This window comes from Macrosteles quadrilineatus, unplaced genomic scaffold, assembly GCF_028750875.1.
Source record: "Macrosteles quadrilineatus isolate MER2022 unplaced genomic scaffold, UCM_ALF_1.0 Scaffold_5__1_contigs__length_97177068, whole genome shotgun sequence".
Classification (NCBI taxonomy): Eukaryota; Metazoa; Arthropoda; class Insecta; order Hemiptera; family Cicadellidae; genus Macrosteles; species Macrosteles quadrilineatus.
Genome location: NW_026542598.1, coordinates 17,553,558 through 17,566,459, shown reverse-complemented (window position 1 = coordinate 17,566,459; position 12,902 = coordinate 17,553,558). Strand labels below are relative to the sequence as shown.

The window sequence follows — 12,902 nt, the reverse complement described above, 5'->3', positions numbered from 1 at the left end:
AAAAACTAAATTTGACTCTGAACTTAATTGTCATTTTTCAATGGGAGATCAATTAATGATGCCTCAGTACTAGTTTCGGTTGTTGATTGTTTCCTTACAACAAAAAGGTTTAAAAATACATTCCCAGTAACCACTTTCAGTAAAGACAGAGAACAAATATGTGTAAGTATCCCAAAACGGAACTTCATATATTTCCCTTCTTGTATTTAAAAACAAATGAAGGTACAACAAAATACTTACTCATCCTTCTCCTTCTCCACAGCTGAGAGCAGACCTGAAAAACAAAGCGATGATTTGAAATAAACCTACAATTTAGTTATAGGTTTACATTTATTAAACTGAATACCGTATGTAAATAGTAGCACAATAAATACATGATCATAATTTAGAGTAGACCTAATCTAATACAGTCTTACCTCCTGAGTCTGACTGAAGGTTAAAGTTCTGCATTAGTTTCTTCCTCATATCCTCCTGTGATATCGGCTTGTCTCTTGGAATGTCAAATTTTGAGAAGAACAAGTCTATCTCCATGTCATTGAAGCCACATCTGGACAACATGTAAAAATTAAAATAAATAGAACGGTATCGTAACTATAACATACAACATTTTTAATCAAATCAATCGAGCCATTGTTTGGGAAAATCACAATTTTTTTTTTATCACAATTTTATTTACAATCTGTTCATTTTTTGAACATTCAGCAAATACAATAACAATTATTTATAAAACGTTAGTCAGTCTCTGTCCATCGGCAGATCTAACTTAAAAATATTTCAATGAAAAAATAAATAAGTAAATAAACAGGGGAAAATTAAATTGTTCAAACAAAACGTGAGCTTAGGTCCAAGACATTAAAAATCAAAATTTCAAAAAATGAAAAAAAACCCTGGAGATACAATGGATTTGTATCCACATACCAAATTTAATCAAAATCGGACCACAGAGGGGGTGGTCTGTAGCTCTGTACACATACACACACACTAACCTTCTAAGAAGATCATGAATGTCATCGTAAGGGGACTCCTCCCCGGGTAGCTTTGGCGAAGGGGGTTCGTGCTTGTCTGCTATTTTCTTCATTCCACAAATACGCAACATATTGCGGAGGCAATTGCCAAATATGTCCGAAATGTGGAGGTCTTTGCTTTGATCTCTGATGTTTGCACGCACTTCCGAGTATGTGTCGATAATTATAGCCAAAAACATATTCTGAAATATACCGTAATCATTAGCAAAATATTTAAAAACTGAAAAGTTCGTAAAGGTAGTTTAGTTAGAAATAGTTATAAATTTTTACTAGCATTAATAAGCTTTATTTTTTTTTTTTTTTTTTTAACTTGTTGGGTTTGTTTGTTTGAGTTTTTTGCCGAAGAAATCTCGACACCTAGAACCATCAGTCCACACTTTTAACTACTGCAACACTTACAGTTCATAAAATAATTTAAAATAAAACTCTCTTAACACTTTGTCACAGACTTTATTATTATTCTCATGTCTGTATTATTGTCTAACCAAATAATTAGTCAGACAATTTACTTAATCAGAGACATAAGAGCACACTTATGCATGCATTGCATGACAGATGACAGGATACAAATATTTCTCTTTTAAAACAATGATTTTTAAAGGAAAATAATAAAGCCATTAATCAATAAAACCTTAAATTTCTACAACTTATAATTATTTATAATGTTGATGCTGAGCAACAATTCTTACCACAAGGATGAAATAAATGAAGAATATGTATGCAAAGAAATAAATTGGCCCAAGGAAGTGGTTGACTCTTTCTATTTTTTGGTAGTCAAAATCTCCAACAGCGGTCCTTAGCAGAGCGAACACTGCGTGGATAAACGATCTGAAATCTTTGACCTGAAAAAAAGCTCTGGCTGTAAAACAAAAGAAGTCAACTTTGAATCTTAAGATTACATCTTACACACATCTTTAGAAACAGTCGTTAGCAAAACTAGGAAATACACACATCTAGGTGAAGCAAATCCATTGGCAAAAGCTTTGTTAGAAAACAGCATGTTTTTAAAATAGGAGTTTTTGGTCATGTATGTTTGTAAGCTATTTTTTTTGTAATATTTTCATTTACATGACTCAACACCAATTTAAGTTTTTTGTCCATTTATTAGCTGGAAATACTTACAGCAGCAGTATTGCGGTTATAATATTATTATCTTTTTTTAATGGGAATTTTATTCTAAGGCAACTTGTCTAATTCTTCTGATAATAAGAAAAAAATATAATGAAACAAATACTGTTCTGCTGTTTGCTATGTTTTACTATTTTAAAAAGAAAATAAAATACTTACCTGACCACCGAATAGCAGGTGACCAAGCTGGGCAAATGTTATGAAGACGATGAAAAATATAACTGAGAAGCAAGCAATGTCTTTTGTAGCCTGAAATGTAAAGGCAAATAAAAATGTTGTTTAGTTGAAGGACAAATTTACAAAAGTACTGTATTTTATATATTTTAGGACGAATACTGGAACAGACACGGTTATGGATCATTAACATAAACAAATGATGTTACTGGCCCGAAAATAAACATTACTTAACATTGCTTAAATGGAACTGTCTACACCTCATTTTAATGCTATTAGTTTAGGATTCGGGCCACCAACGTCATTTGTTTATGTTTATGATTCATACCGGTTCTGTTCAAGTATTTGTGGGTTTTATTGTATTTATTGCCTGTGTGTATTACTATTTGTACACAGTTCTCTAGCTAGGTGACACACCAGAAAGTGTGTAGTATACGGGATGAACTAAGTAAATGCAGAATGTAATGTTATTGAATATACTTCCTTCACAATAAAGGTGGTTTGAGGGGAAGTTCCCCAACACTTTCTTGTATTTAATATATCTTGCTTAATCAGCTGTCTGGAGCTATTATTTTAAAGTTAAGGGCAAGTGGAGGGCATATATTTCTTACCTAAAACCTACTAAATATTGTGAACGAAGTATAAGATCATCTGATTCTGTAACTAGGTACAGAATCAGTTATTAAATCCTCAAAATGTTCCAGAAAGGCTGGTAATATTTAGGTAGTTTCAAACCTTTATAAACAGGCTTACACTTGTTTTATTACAAAACCAGCTACCTTGAATAACTACTACACAAACACTATAACAAATAATATACTGCAAGGTATTTTTACCCTTTGAATAGTAGTCTGCATTTGGTGCATTGAGTGGTTGAAGTTTAGATATTTTGCAGCTTTGATGGCAGCAAAGAAGAACAAAATGACCAAAAGGGTTACTAAAGTTTCTCTTGCCGAGTTTATGTGATCAAAACATGCAAACTCTTCTACTTTCTCTATAAGTTGCGGAAGTTGTGAACTAACGACCAGATATTGAAAGATGTAACTCCCGATCGTGATATAAGCCAGCTGGAACATACCAAGTTTGGATTAGAGAAACTTATTTATATAGTTTGGGTCTATTTGGTTCAGACTTTTGATGGTTCAAAGGCCATCTGTGTTGTTTAAATAAACAAATCATTTACATACTGTTTGTCAAATGCTGATCAGATTATTTCTGTATTTTCTGTAATTTATTATTTTGTAAGCATAATGTGTGTTTTAAAACTGACTAGTTATCCTTTTTTGGAGGAGGGTTGGGCTTAAAGGTTGATTTTGTTTGTTGAGGTTTTGCCGAAGTAGTCTCGGCACATAGAAGCATTGGTCCACACAATCGTTGTCAAATCAAGAGTGAGTCTACTGTATTGACATTTAATTTATCCAAGCTAGTGCATTTGTTGTGCGCTGAAGAAATCAATTGTTATGGGTAATGTCTAGCATGACACTGTATACGAGTATTGATAGATTTTCTAAGTCATTTATCTGCTAAGAAATACAGTATTAATTAAAACATGTGTCTCAACACTTTTACTATTTTTACGGGTTACCAACATTCATGATAGGTGACCACGTGGTACTAACCATGAGGATAAAAAAGTCCAAGAAGTTCCAAAAAGAGTCAAAATAGTGCCATCTGAAGTAAGATATTTCGTACACTTCCTCTATTGTGTACCACAGAATAAATAAAACAAACACTGCAAAGCAGATCAACAGAAGCATATCCCAGAAATCCCTGTCAAAAAACTTGTGTATGTATATTGTGTAGGAGGGAATCACTCCTCCGGTCGGTGGGATCTCCAGGAGTAATCTGCAACATAGTTTATACTTAATGAATGTGTCTATATTAGTTATTATTCAAAAAAAGTTTATAAAAATATATGACAGTAGATAGGTAGCCAAACTAGGCTACCATTGTATAGTTCAATTGTCATGTTAATCTTTTAAGGTTGTAATTTACTCAAAAGAAGCACTAAAAATTTGATGAGCAAATAAGACTTTGATATATATCAATGAAATACTTCATTCACTAGTTTAGCTAATTTATAAATGTTGGGAATAGGATCTAAAAGGAAAACTGCAAGTCCCTAAAATTTATTGGGTCAAACAAAAGGAAAATATTTTTTTTACCAAATTTACTGAACTTGCGTTTTTATGGTTTTATACACCATTGGTCTAAACCCTTGTCTTGTTACCGGTACTATCTATGTTGACTTGTTGACTTTTTGTTGTATAGTATAATTTGAATTCCCAATTACAAATGGCATCTAAGTCTACACATTAATCCTGCTTGGTATCGAAGCAGCAACCTTCAGATTTGAAAACAAAACACTATATATTGTGAAATTTTCACCAAATTTAAAGCAGAGTTTTTGTGATTGAGACACTAGTAAGACTATACTGACATGAGGGTAAAGAAGATGTTTTCGTTGACACTGTAAGTGGTGAACTGCATGATCAGAGCTCTAGAGCCTCTGTCTAGCCAAGTGTCACGGAGAAGCTCCATTACAGAGCTGTTTGTCTTCTCCATGTCCCTCTTGAAGTCAAAGTAGTAACCTCCGCCTCCATAGGTGGATATCTGTCCACTCACTGATAGAGAGCCCAGCTCTCCTGCCGATTGGTATTTCCATCTGAAAATAAAACAATCTTCATGAGGTTCATCTGGTAATTAATGCAATCATGAGTATTCTCTGGACCAAACCACAGATATAATTGGTTCCTTAGTATATGACCAAAACTGGCAACCTCATGATTGTTAGGGAAGCGCTAACCAATCAGTTACTCACTATTAAGGATGAGTGTAAAATTGAAAGACGTAAAGTGTTGTAGCTGTTTAAGACCACTGCTTCTGTAGCTGGGATCAATTTATAAGAGACCATCATTCAAGGATAGCAGGGTAACTGTTAAAAAGCGTTTGAAGTTTTCTTTGGATCACAAAGGCCTATATTTTTAAAGGCTAGTTTTACTGTACTAGCCAAGTCTTTAACTGTATTTGAACACTGTTTGCACTAACTACCAATACTACGGAATAGTTTTAACTTGTAAGGATTCTCAACTTACGCTGTACTGACGTTAGTTTCTGCAGGACCATAATCCCCAGTGTCCTCCGCACTGCTTGAATACTCAGCGTAGCAGCTGCCAAAAATATTCTTCACTTCGTCTGGAATTGAACATGAGTCTTTTCTCACTCTCACCTGTTGAAAGTCGCCATATCAAGAAAAGTAATCTGAACTGGGGTGATCAAAATGAAAATGTGGAGTGGGTAAATTAAAATTACTAAACATGTGATTTTGCTTCACTTCAGTCTGAATAGACTATTGAGACCTTGCTGTGGTTAGAAGAACATACAAGAAAACTATTAAGAGTGATAGAGTGAACTATATTTGTTAAAATCAATTCCAACACAAAATAAATGTTTTTCAATCCTAGTTTTGTACAGCTTTGTTTTCATTTATTCACAATCATAGACATACAAACAATCCTTTTAGTTTGACATAACTCAGTGTTATTTTTTTACTTCATTTCAATACTATCATATATTATTATACACTATACAGGGTGAATAAAAAGTCAAGTTCCCCCCCCCCCTCTAATATTGTTCCAAGTAAATATACAGAGATATCCTTTTGGTGGTCGTGCAATCTTAGCAAGAAGTTTCATTTTATGATTTTGAAATTTTTGAGTGTCCCCCCAAAAGGGGGATTTGGGGGGCAACTAAAAATATTTCAATGTAAACCCCCATCAAGTGACACCTCATTTTGAAGCGTTTACAAAAACTTAAAGAATGGTGAAAACCAGAGTTTGCTACCTCTTCTCTTTCCAAAATTGTAGCCAATATTACCATTACGAACTAATTTTACCATTGATTTTCCACAACATTTGACGGGCTACCATTTTGGATAGAGAAGAGATAGCGACCTCTAATTTTTCACCATTCTTTAAGTCCTTTTACAAGTAAATTGGTTAAAATTTGTACTTATAAATCAATTTAAACTCATAGGAAACCAAAAATAATATTTTGTTTATATAATAATATAAAATAAATAATATAATATTCCATGCTTTGAATTCTAGCGAGCTACTTACTTGTCTGATTCTCGGTCTTCCCAGGATTTTGTTTTCATACAATATCGCATCGTTGATTTCTGGAGGGACTGTATCCACTTTATCCTGATGACTGTACCAGTAAATCCAAAATGTGTTTTGCAGATAGTGGTGAAAGTACTGTACACAGAAAAATAATTCATGTAAAAAGTGTTACAAGTGATTAAATTAGGAATTATCAATAGTTTTTATTTTAGTGATTATGATAGTACAACTCCTCCATTATACATAATTGATGTGCACCTGCCTGCATAACACACACTGGTATACAGAGACTTGGGGACATGTTTCTGTCTCATCAAAATATCGGGTTTTAAGTTGATTAATTGACGTCATAATATTAAGTACAGTTTGGCTTTGGGACTTATACAAAAATGTTACTGTAATAAGTCCTTCAGCTATCCAGTGTGATCAACTTCCCTTACACTCAAGATCTGCTACATAACATTTTATGGTTACTGTTTAATTAATCTTCATACTTGCTAATAATTCAGAGACTCTAGAATCTAAAGGGTTTGGATTTTGGAACCCTTTCCTTGAGGATATGACTGCTGATGATTCATATACTCTTCCCAGTACAGTCACAGTCTACAGTAGGGGTGGGGGTCTACAGTGTGACCCCATGTTTTAGAGACCGGGGGTGTTTAAAACTAATACAACAAGTAGGCGATGCAAAATACGAAATGTAAGCAGTTTCGAGCAGGTTCATGAAAGATTAAGCAGATCATAACTTTTGAATGTACCTATACTGAGAGTTTGATATGACACAATTTTAGTGGAAGAACAGAGTCAACCAACTTATGGTGACTAACACATTGTCTTTTCATATAGTTACCATACAACCCGATGTCATTTACTAATGATATGACCTATCTAACAAAAAAGGTAAACTCTAGAGTCTAGGGTAGCAAGACTAGGGTTTGAATTGGAGCAGTCCCTTATAAAAAATGCAACAAGCATTGATAAAGACAAACAAACAATTATAGTTTTTATAAGTATGTACAGTATTAAAAAAACAATTAGCAATCAAATTACTTTAATATTTCTTATAGGTGCATCGCTTGGATCACTAGATCGCTTACATTGGCATTCATGTTCAACAATTCCTGCTGAATCAAAGTTATACTTACAGACCAAACATGCTCGACGGTGTTTATCTCCTTGTAGGTGATCGCTTCATTGGTACGACGAGCTCTGAATTGCGCCTCAGTGAACAGTTTGGTCATTGATCTAGTCAAGTAGTATTCTGCGTTGCTGTGATGCCCAGCAGCCACTGGGAAACAGAAAACAGAACTAAAAAAACTCTAAAATATAAAATTACTTTTTTGAGAAGAGCTATTATTAGATATATGACTTAAGTTATTAGTGTTGAGAAGAGTTGCCATAAACACATACCCTACAGAATCGACATGGGAACAAACCCTTTTGATGCTAGGATTTTTTTGTAATTTTCAAAAAAATGCTAGAGTTATTTACTTATTTTGTCCGAAAAGTGCTAGCATTGACTATTGGATACTGAAGTAGACGTCCCATCTAAATAGACCAGCTGTAGCCAATTTTTTTCTTAAAAAAGAATGTAGTTGTGTGAGCCAGTCACAAAATGCGCTAGTGACTAAAACTCTATTTCCACCTTATTTTTTGTTGCTGGCCAAGTTGATGGGTCATAACAGTTTCTATAGCTCACTATGTAAGTCATTCAATTAGTTTGAATTGGTAAAAAAGATTGTGTATTCAACAGAAATCAACTAACTTAGATCAGCAGAATCTGTCGGTGGCTCACATCAACTACGACGATTTTGGTTAAAAACTGGCAACAAATTTAACATGGGGATGGAATGTCTAGTGCTGGGCTTGCCACGGGTGGGAAACAAAATTTTGGTAAAAATAAAAATTTTCATTTTGAAAGTGCTAAGGAATGATATATATCAGGCCTCAATTGTATGAGGAATCGAAAGAACGCTTCGCTGTTTTGAAAAAGGCAATCGAGTCAACCAATATGCCCATTTTAACACACACGATCCAAAGTCGCGCCAGCACGATATATAGTCGCTTAGCAATATTCGGATGAAACATGAACAACGATATATCGGTCCATAGCACTTCTCAGGAAAAAGACGCACAATGATACATCGTCGCATAGCACTGAAAGAGTAACAACAAATTGGCCAATTAATTATACTTATTTCAGACATATGGTGTTTCCAGCAGATGGTGAGTCATTTGTAAAATATTTTACTTTGAAAACTATTGGTTATAAGGTAATTCAACCAAAGGAACCAACCAGGACCATAGTACCTACTCAACTGAATGGATTATTTGTTTACATAATACATACTTACATATACCCAATACGATAAGAAATATGAAATAGATTAACATCTCTTTAATGCACAGTTTTAAATAGCTTTCCCGGTTTAGGTATCGTCTCCCGATTTCTCTCGTTGTCAAACACTCTGAAACAAATAAATTGGTTATTATTTAAAAATCATATTCAGTTTGAAATTGCATGTGTTTATCTAAATTCCGTACATTTTAGTCTAAAGTATATTAAGTAGTTTCATCTCAACGTTACAGTTACTTCAATTAAGCGACGCAAGTACCTCAATGCTTGAATGTTTGATGATTGCATCGAACAATATCAAGGTGCCACCGCAGTAAAATAATTTAAAGCATTACTAGGTAATAATATTACATTTAGTCAATGGTTTAGAACAATTCTGTATTAAATAGCCTACCGGTACAATAATTTGACTAACTTTTTAGAAGAAGGCTGATGAAATAATCAAATAAGCCACTTCATTTATCATCATTTAATGATTTTGTTCAGTAAAGGATCACGTAGCAAATAGCCTATGTACCACATTCACATCCCAGGACGCTAGTTCTAACCCGGATCTGTTTTACACATTACTCCAGACTAGTCCTAGAGGGTTGCGGCATTATCACATAGGCTAGGTAAAATCCATAGGTGGTTGGAGGGATTTGAACCCGTGACCTCGGGCACCGAAGCCCAGCGCTCTACCAGTAGACCAGCTCGCCCACAGGGTACAGCTTTGACTAGTCAATGGTAATAAGTCACAAAAGCTAACTTGTGAAGGGAAAAAAATGTATTATCAATCCTTGAACCCTACACATTTGAAAAGCGATGTGAAATTAATTCAACTAATAATACGTTTATCCTGATAGGTAAGTTTCGTCAATTTTATAAAAGTGCTATTTGTAAATTATACGGGTTTTTGGAACACACCAATTTAGTCAAATAGGATATCATGACAAATTAAGAATTTATTTAAGTGAAAGTCTTACTTGGTGCAATCTTTGTAGACTTTTGAGAGACGTGATCATCTTCTCCACCCGGAGACAACTCAATATCTTCTACTTCTCGGTCATCTTTCTTCCCTTTCTTTCTCTTCCTTAAGTCTGACGAGGGTGAGGTATCTTCAGGATTATCGTCTTCTTCTTCTCGCTTCTTCTTAGCCATGATATTTCAGTTAAGGTTATGCAGACAAACTGATTATTCTGGAAAAGAATACAATTAAAGAACTGGTGTTATTACCGGTACTCAAATAAGTTTAAGTGAAGTGTTGTATAGATAGTGTTGGGTAAGGTATTCTAATAAGTGTGTGTTGTGTTTGAATAGGCAAACTGGTACCTAAAGGGCTGCACTTTACTTGACGTCCTACTCTCATTCGAATGAAAATATCGATCGATATATCGATTAATCGATTGTTTCATTCGATATATTGTTTGGTTAGTTAGGTAAGGTTAACCTAACCTAACTAACCAAACGATATATCGAATGAAACAATCGAATGAAAATATTGAATCGAAAAAACAATCGAATGAGTGTAGGACGTCAAGTAAAGTGCAGCCACCTAAAGCACTATATCTACTTATTCATTTTACCAGGCCTAGACCTAGATTAAAATTAATTCTCTGCGCGGCAAAAGTCATTCAATAAATTTAAAGGATATGGACGACATACAACAGTTAAACGTGATTGAAAAAAGTACCCCAAAAGTATACCTACCTAATATTAGGCTGTTGTATATTTTTTACATATTTTCTGTGCATCTATAATTCTAAAAGAATTTCATTCAAAATTTTTGTTTTATGATAAAAAAATCATCAACTTTAAGATTAATTAAAAAGTAAATTAATCGCATCTAATTTAGTCAGCCTGCAAATCACTCTCAAAGGTTTGTACCCAAGTGAGAACGTCATGAACCGCGTTTCCCGATGAAGGCTTCATCAAACGGAACACTTTTTACGTGGTTTAATTCCGTTTAGACATTAAAACTAACAATAAATTAAGACATTTGTATGGTAGAAAAACTTACCAAATAGAAAGTAGAAAATGCGCTGAATAACTTTTGTCGTAAGCTAGTTCACGAAATAAATACACCAACAAGAACAAGGAACAACTAAAAGAAAACAACAACAGAATTTAAAGAAATACAACAATAAACCAGCTGTACGATAAATCAAACACTGCATAGTGAACTGTAAATATCTAAAATATCTATCGGTAAGCCACAATTTTACGATTATTGACGTCATAGGAGAGTTAAGGCACAGATCAAAGGGATGTTCCTCTCTTTTGATTCTATAATAGAAAAACACGTTGACTTGTTGCATTGATGGTGTAGTCTATACTTGATGTCTCGTTGTAAAAGTGGAATTCTGGTTTGATGAGTGTTTCATGTCCGTTGCGCTCGAGTGCGTTGACGTTCACTAAATGTTTATGTCTTATTGAAGGTTTACTTTTACTGTACTTTCCTCTCTAGTTTTAGTACCAGAGTGCAAGCAATTTGTAATTAAATCGTTCTATTTGGTTGTAGGCCCACCTAGTATTTTTGTAAGTAAAAACTGTATTTTTTTAATATTGTGGGTTATTACACCAGTGGCATTTAACGTTTTGAAAGGGAACGGTCCAAACCCTGGTCTTGTTACTCTAACGTCGACCTTTTAGTTTGATAGCATCATTAATTCATAGCCCAATGATAAATGACATCTGGGTCTGGAAACGATCTCGCTTGGATTTGTCCATTATTGGGCTTGTCCATAAAATAATATACTATAGGAGAATATGCTTAGTAATCTGGTCAAAATTATTCATTTTGCGATGGAGATATCAGAATACTTTATCCTTGAACATAGAGTACAGAATAGGCGTTAAACATTACAGAGATTTAACTATAAAACAGCATAAAGTTTTTGGGATTCGAGGCGCTGTCGGTAGTGATGGTTATTATTTGTACAAGCCAAAAATCTATCAAAATAAAACTGAAAACTTGAAGATTTTTGGATAAAACGATACAATTTTTTTAGCCTTCTGTACTGGTTTTGGTGTAATTGGATGAAGCTAGCGGTGAAATATCCGATCTGACATAGGGGGAGTAATATCTCCAAGTTAGCTCTCCCAGCTGGTCTGTTCTCCAGCGGCGTTCCTTGTGTTGTGTTGCAGACATACATATATCAACCTCGCCATATCAAGCCGGCCCACATCGCAGATGCTAATTGGGTTTCTCTCCACCCGAGATTTTTATTGAGCAAAAGTGAAACGTCCGAACCCGCTGTAATTGGACGTAGGGTGGCTCGATTGTTATTTAGGGTAACAAGGAACACGGGATCCGTTTGAAACTGTTACAGTCGTTTTAACACGTCAAACGTGTGAGGAATAGAGGATTTGATTTCATACGGTGTTTATTACTGGTTTGATGTCTTCAAGTGTGAACCGGAACTAACCTAATTGGTTTTCCGACAGTTACCCGACAAAGTTGACTTCCTTGAACTGATTATAGTACAAAAAGCTGCTAATTGCTACATTTACAAACTTTTCCTACAGTTACCTAACAATGTACATGTTCTCTCACTGATTTGAGAAAGCAAAGTGGCCAATTCACTCATCAGTGAGACAATGTTAACATTGTCTCACTCTAATTACTTTGTCTCACTCCAGATTTGCAGCGTGAAGGCACGAAATAGTCTTGTAGTAACATCACTCCTTTTATCTATGGTCGTATGCGCGCGAAATACGTTGGCAGCACTGGCTGTAAATCAGCTGGTCAGCTGTTGTACTGTTGTATTTGTCACTTCACATTAAATGTTATATTAAAAGTTCACTTCTTTGTAAAAATAGGTTATGTTTCTTCACAAATTATGGTAACAAATTATGGTTTTATGGTAACTGTAGGAAAAGTATAATGTGCAACTCGAGTTCAAAGTACAATTGCCTTACTCGAGAAACAATTCCTCACTCGCCTACGGCTCGTGAGTAAGGATTTCTCTCGAGTGAGTCAATTGCTCACTTTTCTCACTAGTTGCACAAATAACTATTGTCGCACGGTTTATACTTTGGCGCACACCAGTATTCCAACCAAACAACACAAAAAAGCGTGGTTTTATTATTATGAACGTAATCTGTGTACACTTG

At 34.6% G+C, this 12,902-nt stretch overlaps 1 protein-coding gene across 1 annotated transcript in view; it reads right to left on the bottom strand.

The window, feature by feature from the left end:
• The window catches only part of LOC128995452 (uncharacterized), a 31,517-nt gene extending 20,626 nt beyond the window's left edge, over positions 1-10,891 (bottom strand). The window contains exons 1-14 of the mRNA XM_054420471.1: positions 10,807-10,891; positions 9,773-9,985; positions 8,806-8,919; positions 7,597-7,739; positions 6,449-6,586; positions 5,423-5,556; positions 4,768-4,992; positions 3,947-4,172; positions 3,164-3,394; positions 2,313-2,402; positions 1,715-1,867; positions 987-1,207; positions 417-547; positions 241-274 (exon numbers count right to left, since the gene is read on the bottom strand). Coding sequence (XP_054276446.1) covers positions 241-274; positions 417-547; positions 987-1,207; positions 1,715-1,867; positions 2,313-2,402; positions 3,164-3,394; positions 3,947-4,172; positions 4,768-4,992; positions 5,423-5,556; positions 6,449-6,586; positions 7,597-7,739; positions 8,806-8,919; positions 9,773-9,947 — 2,015 coding nt within the window. The 5' untranslated portion in view covers positions 9,948-9,985; positions 10,807-10,891. The remainder of the gene's footprint in view (positions 1-240; positions 275-416; positions 548-986; positions 1,208-1,714; positions 1,868-2,312; positions 2,403-3,163; positions 3,395-3,946; positions 4,173-4,767; positions 4,993-5,422; positions 5,557-6,448; positions 6,587-7,596; positions 7,740-8,805; positions 8,920-9,772; positions 9,986-10,806) is intronic.
• Between the last annotated feature and the right edge of the window lie 2,011 nt (positions 10,892-12,902).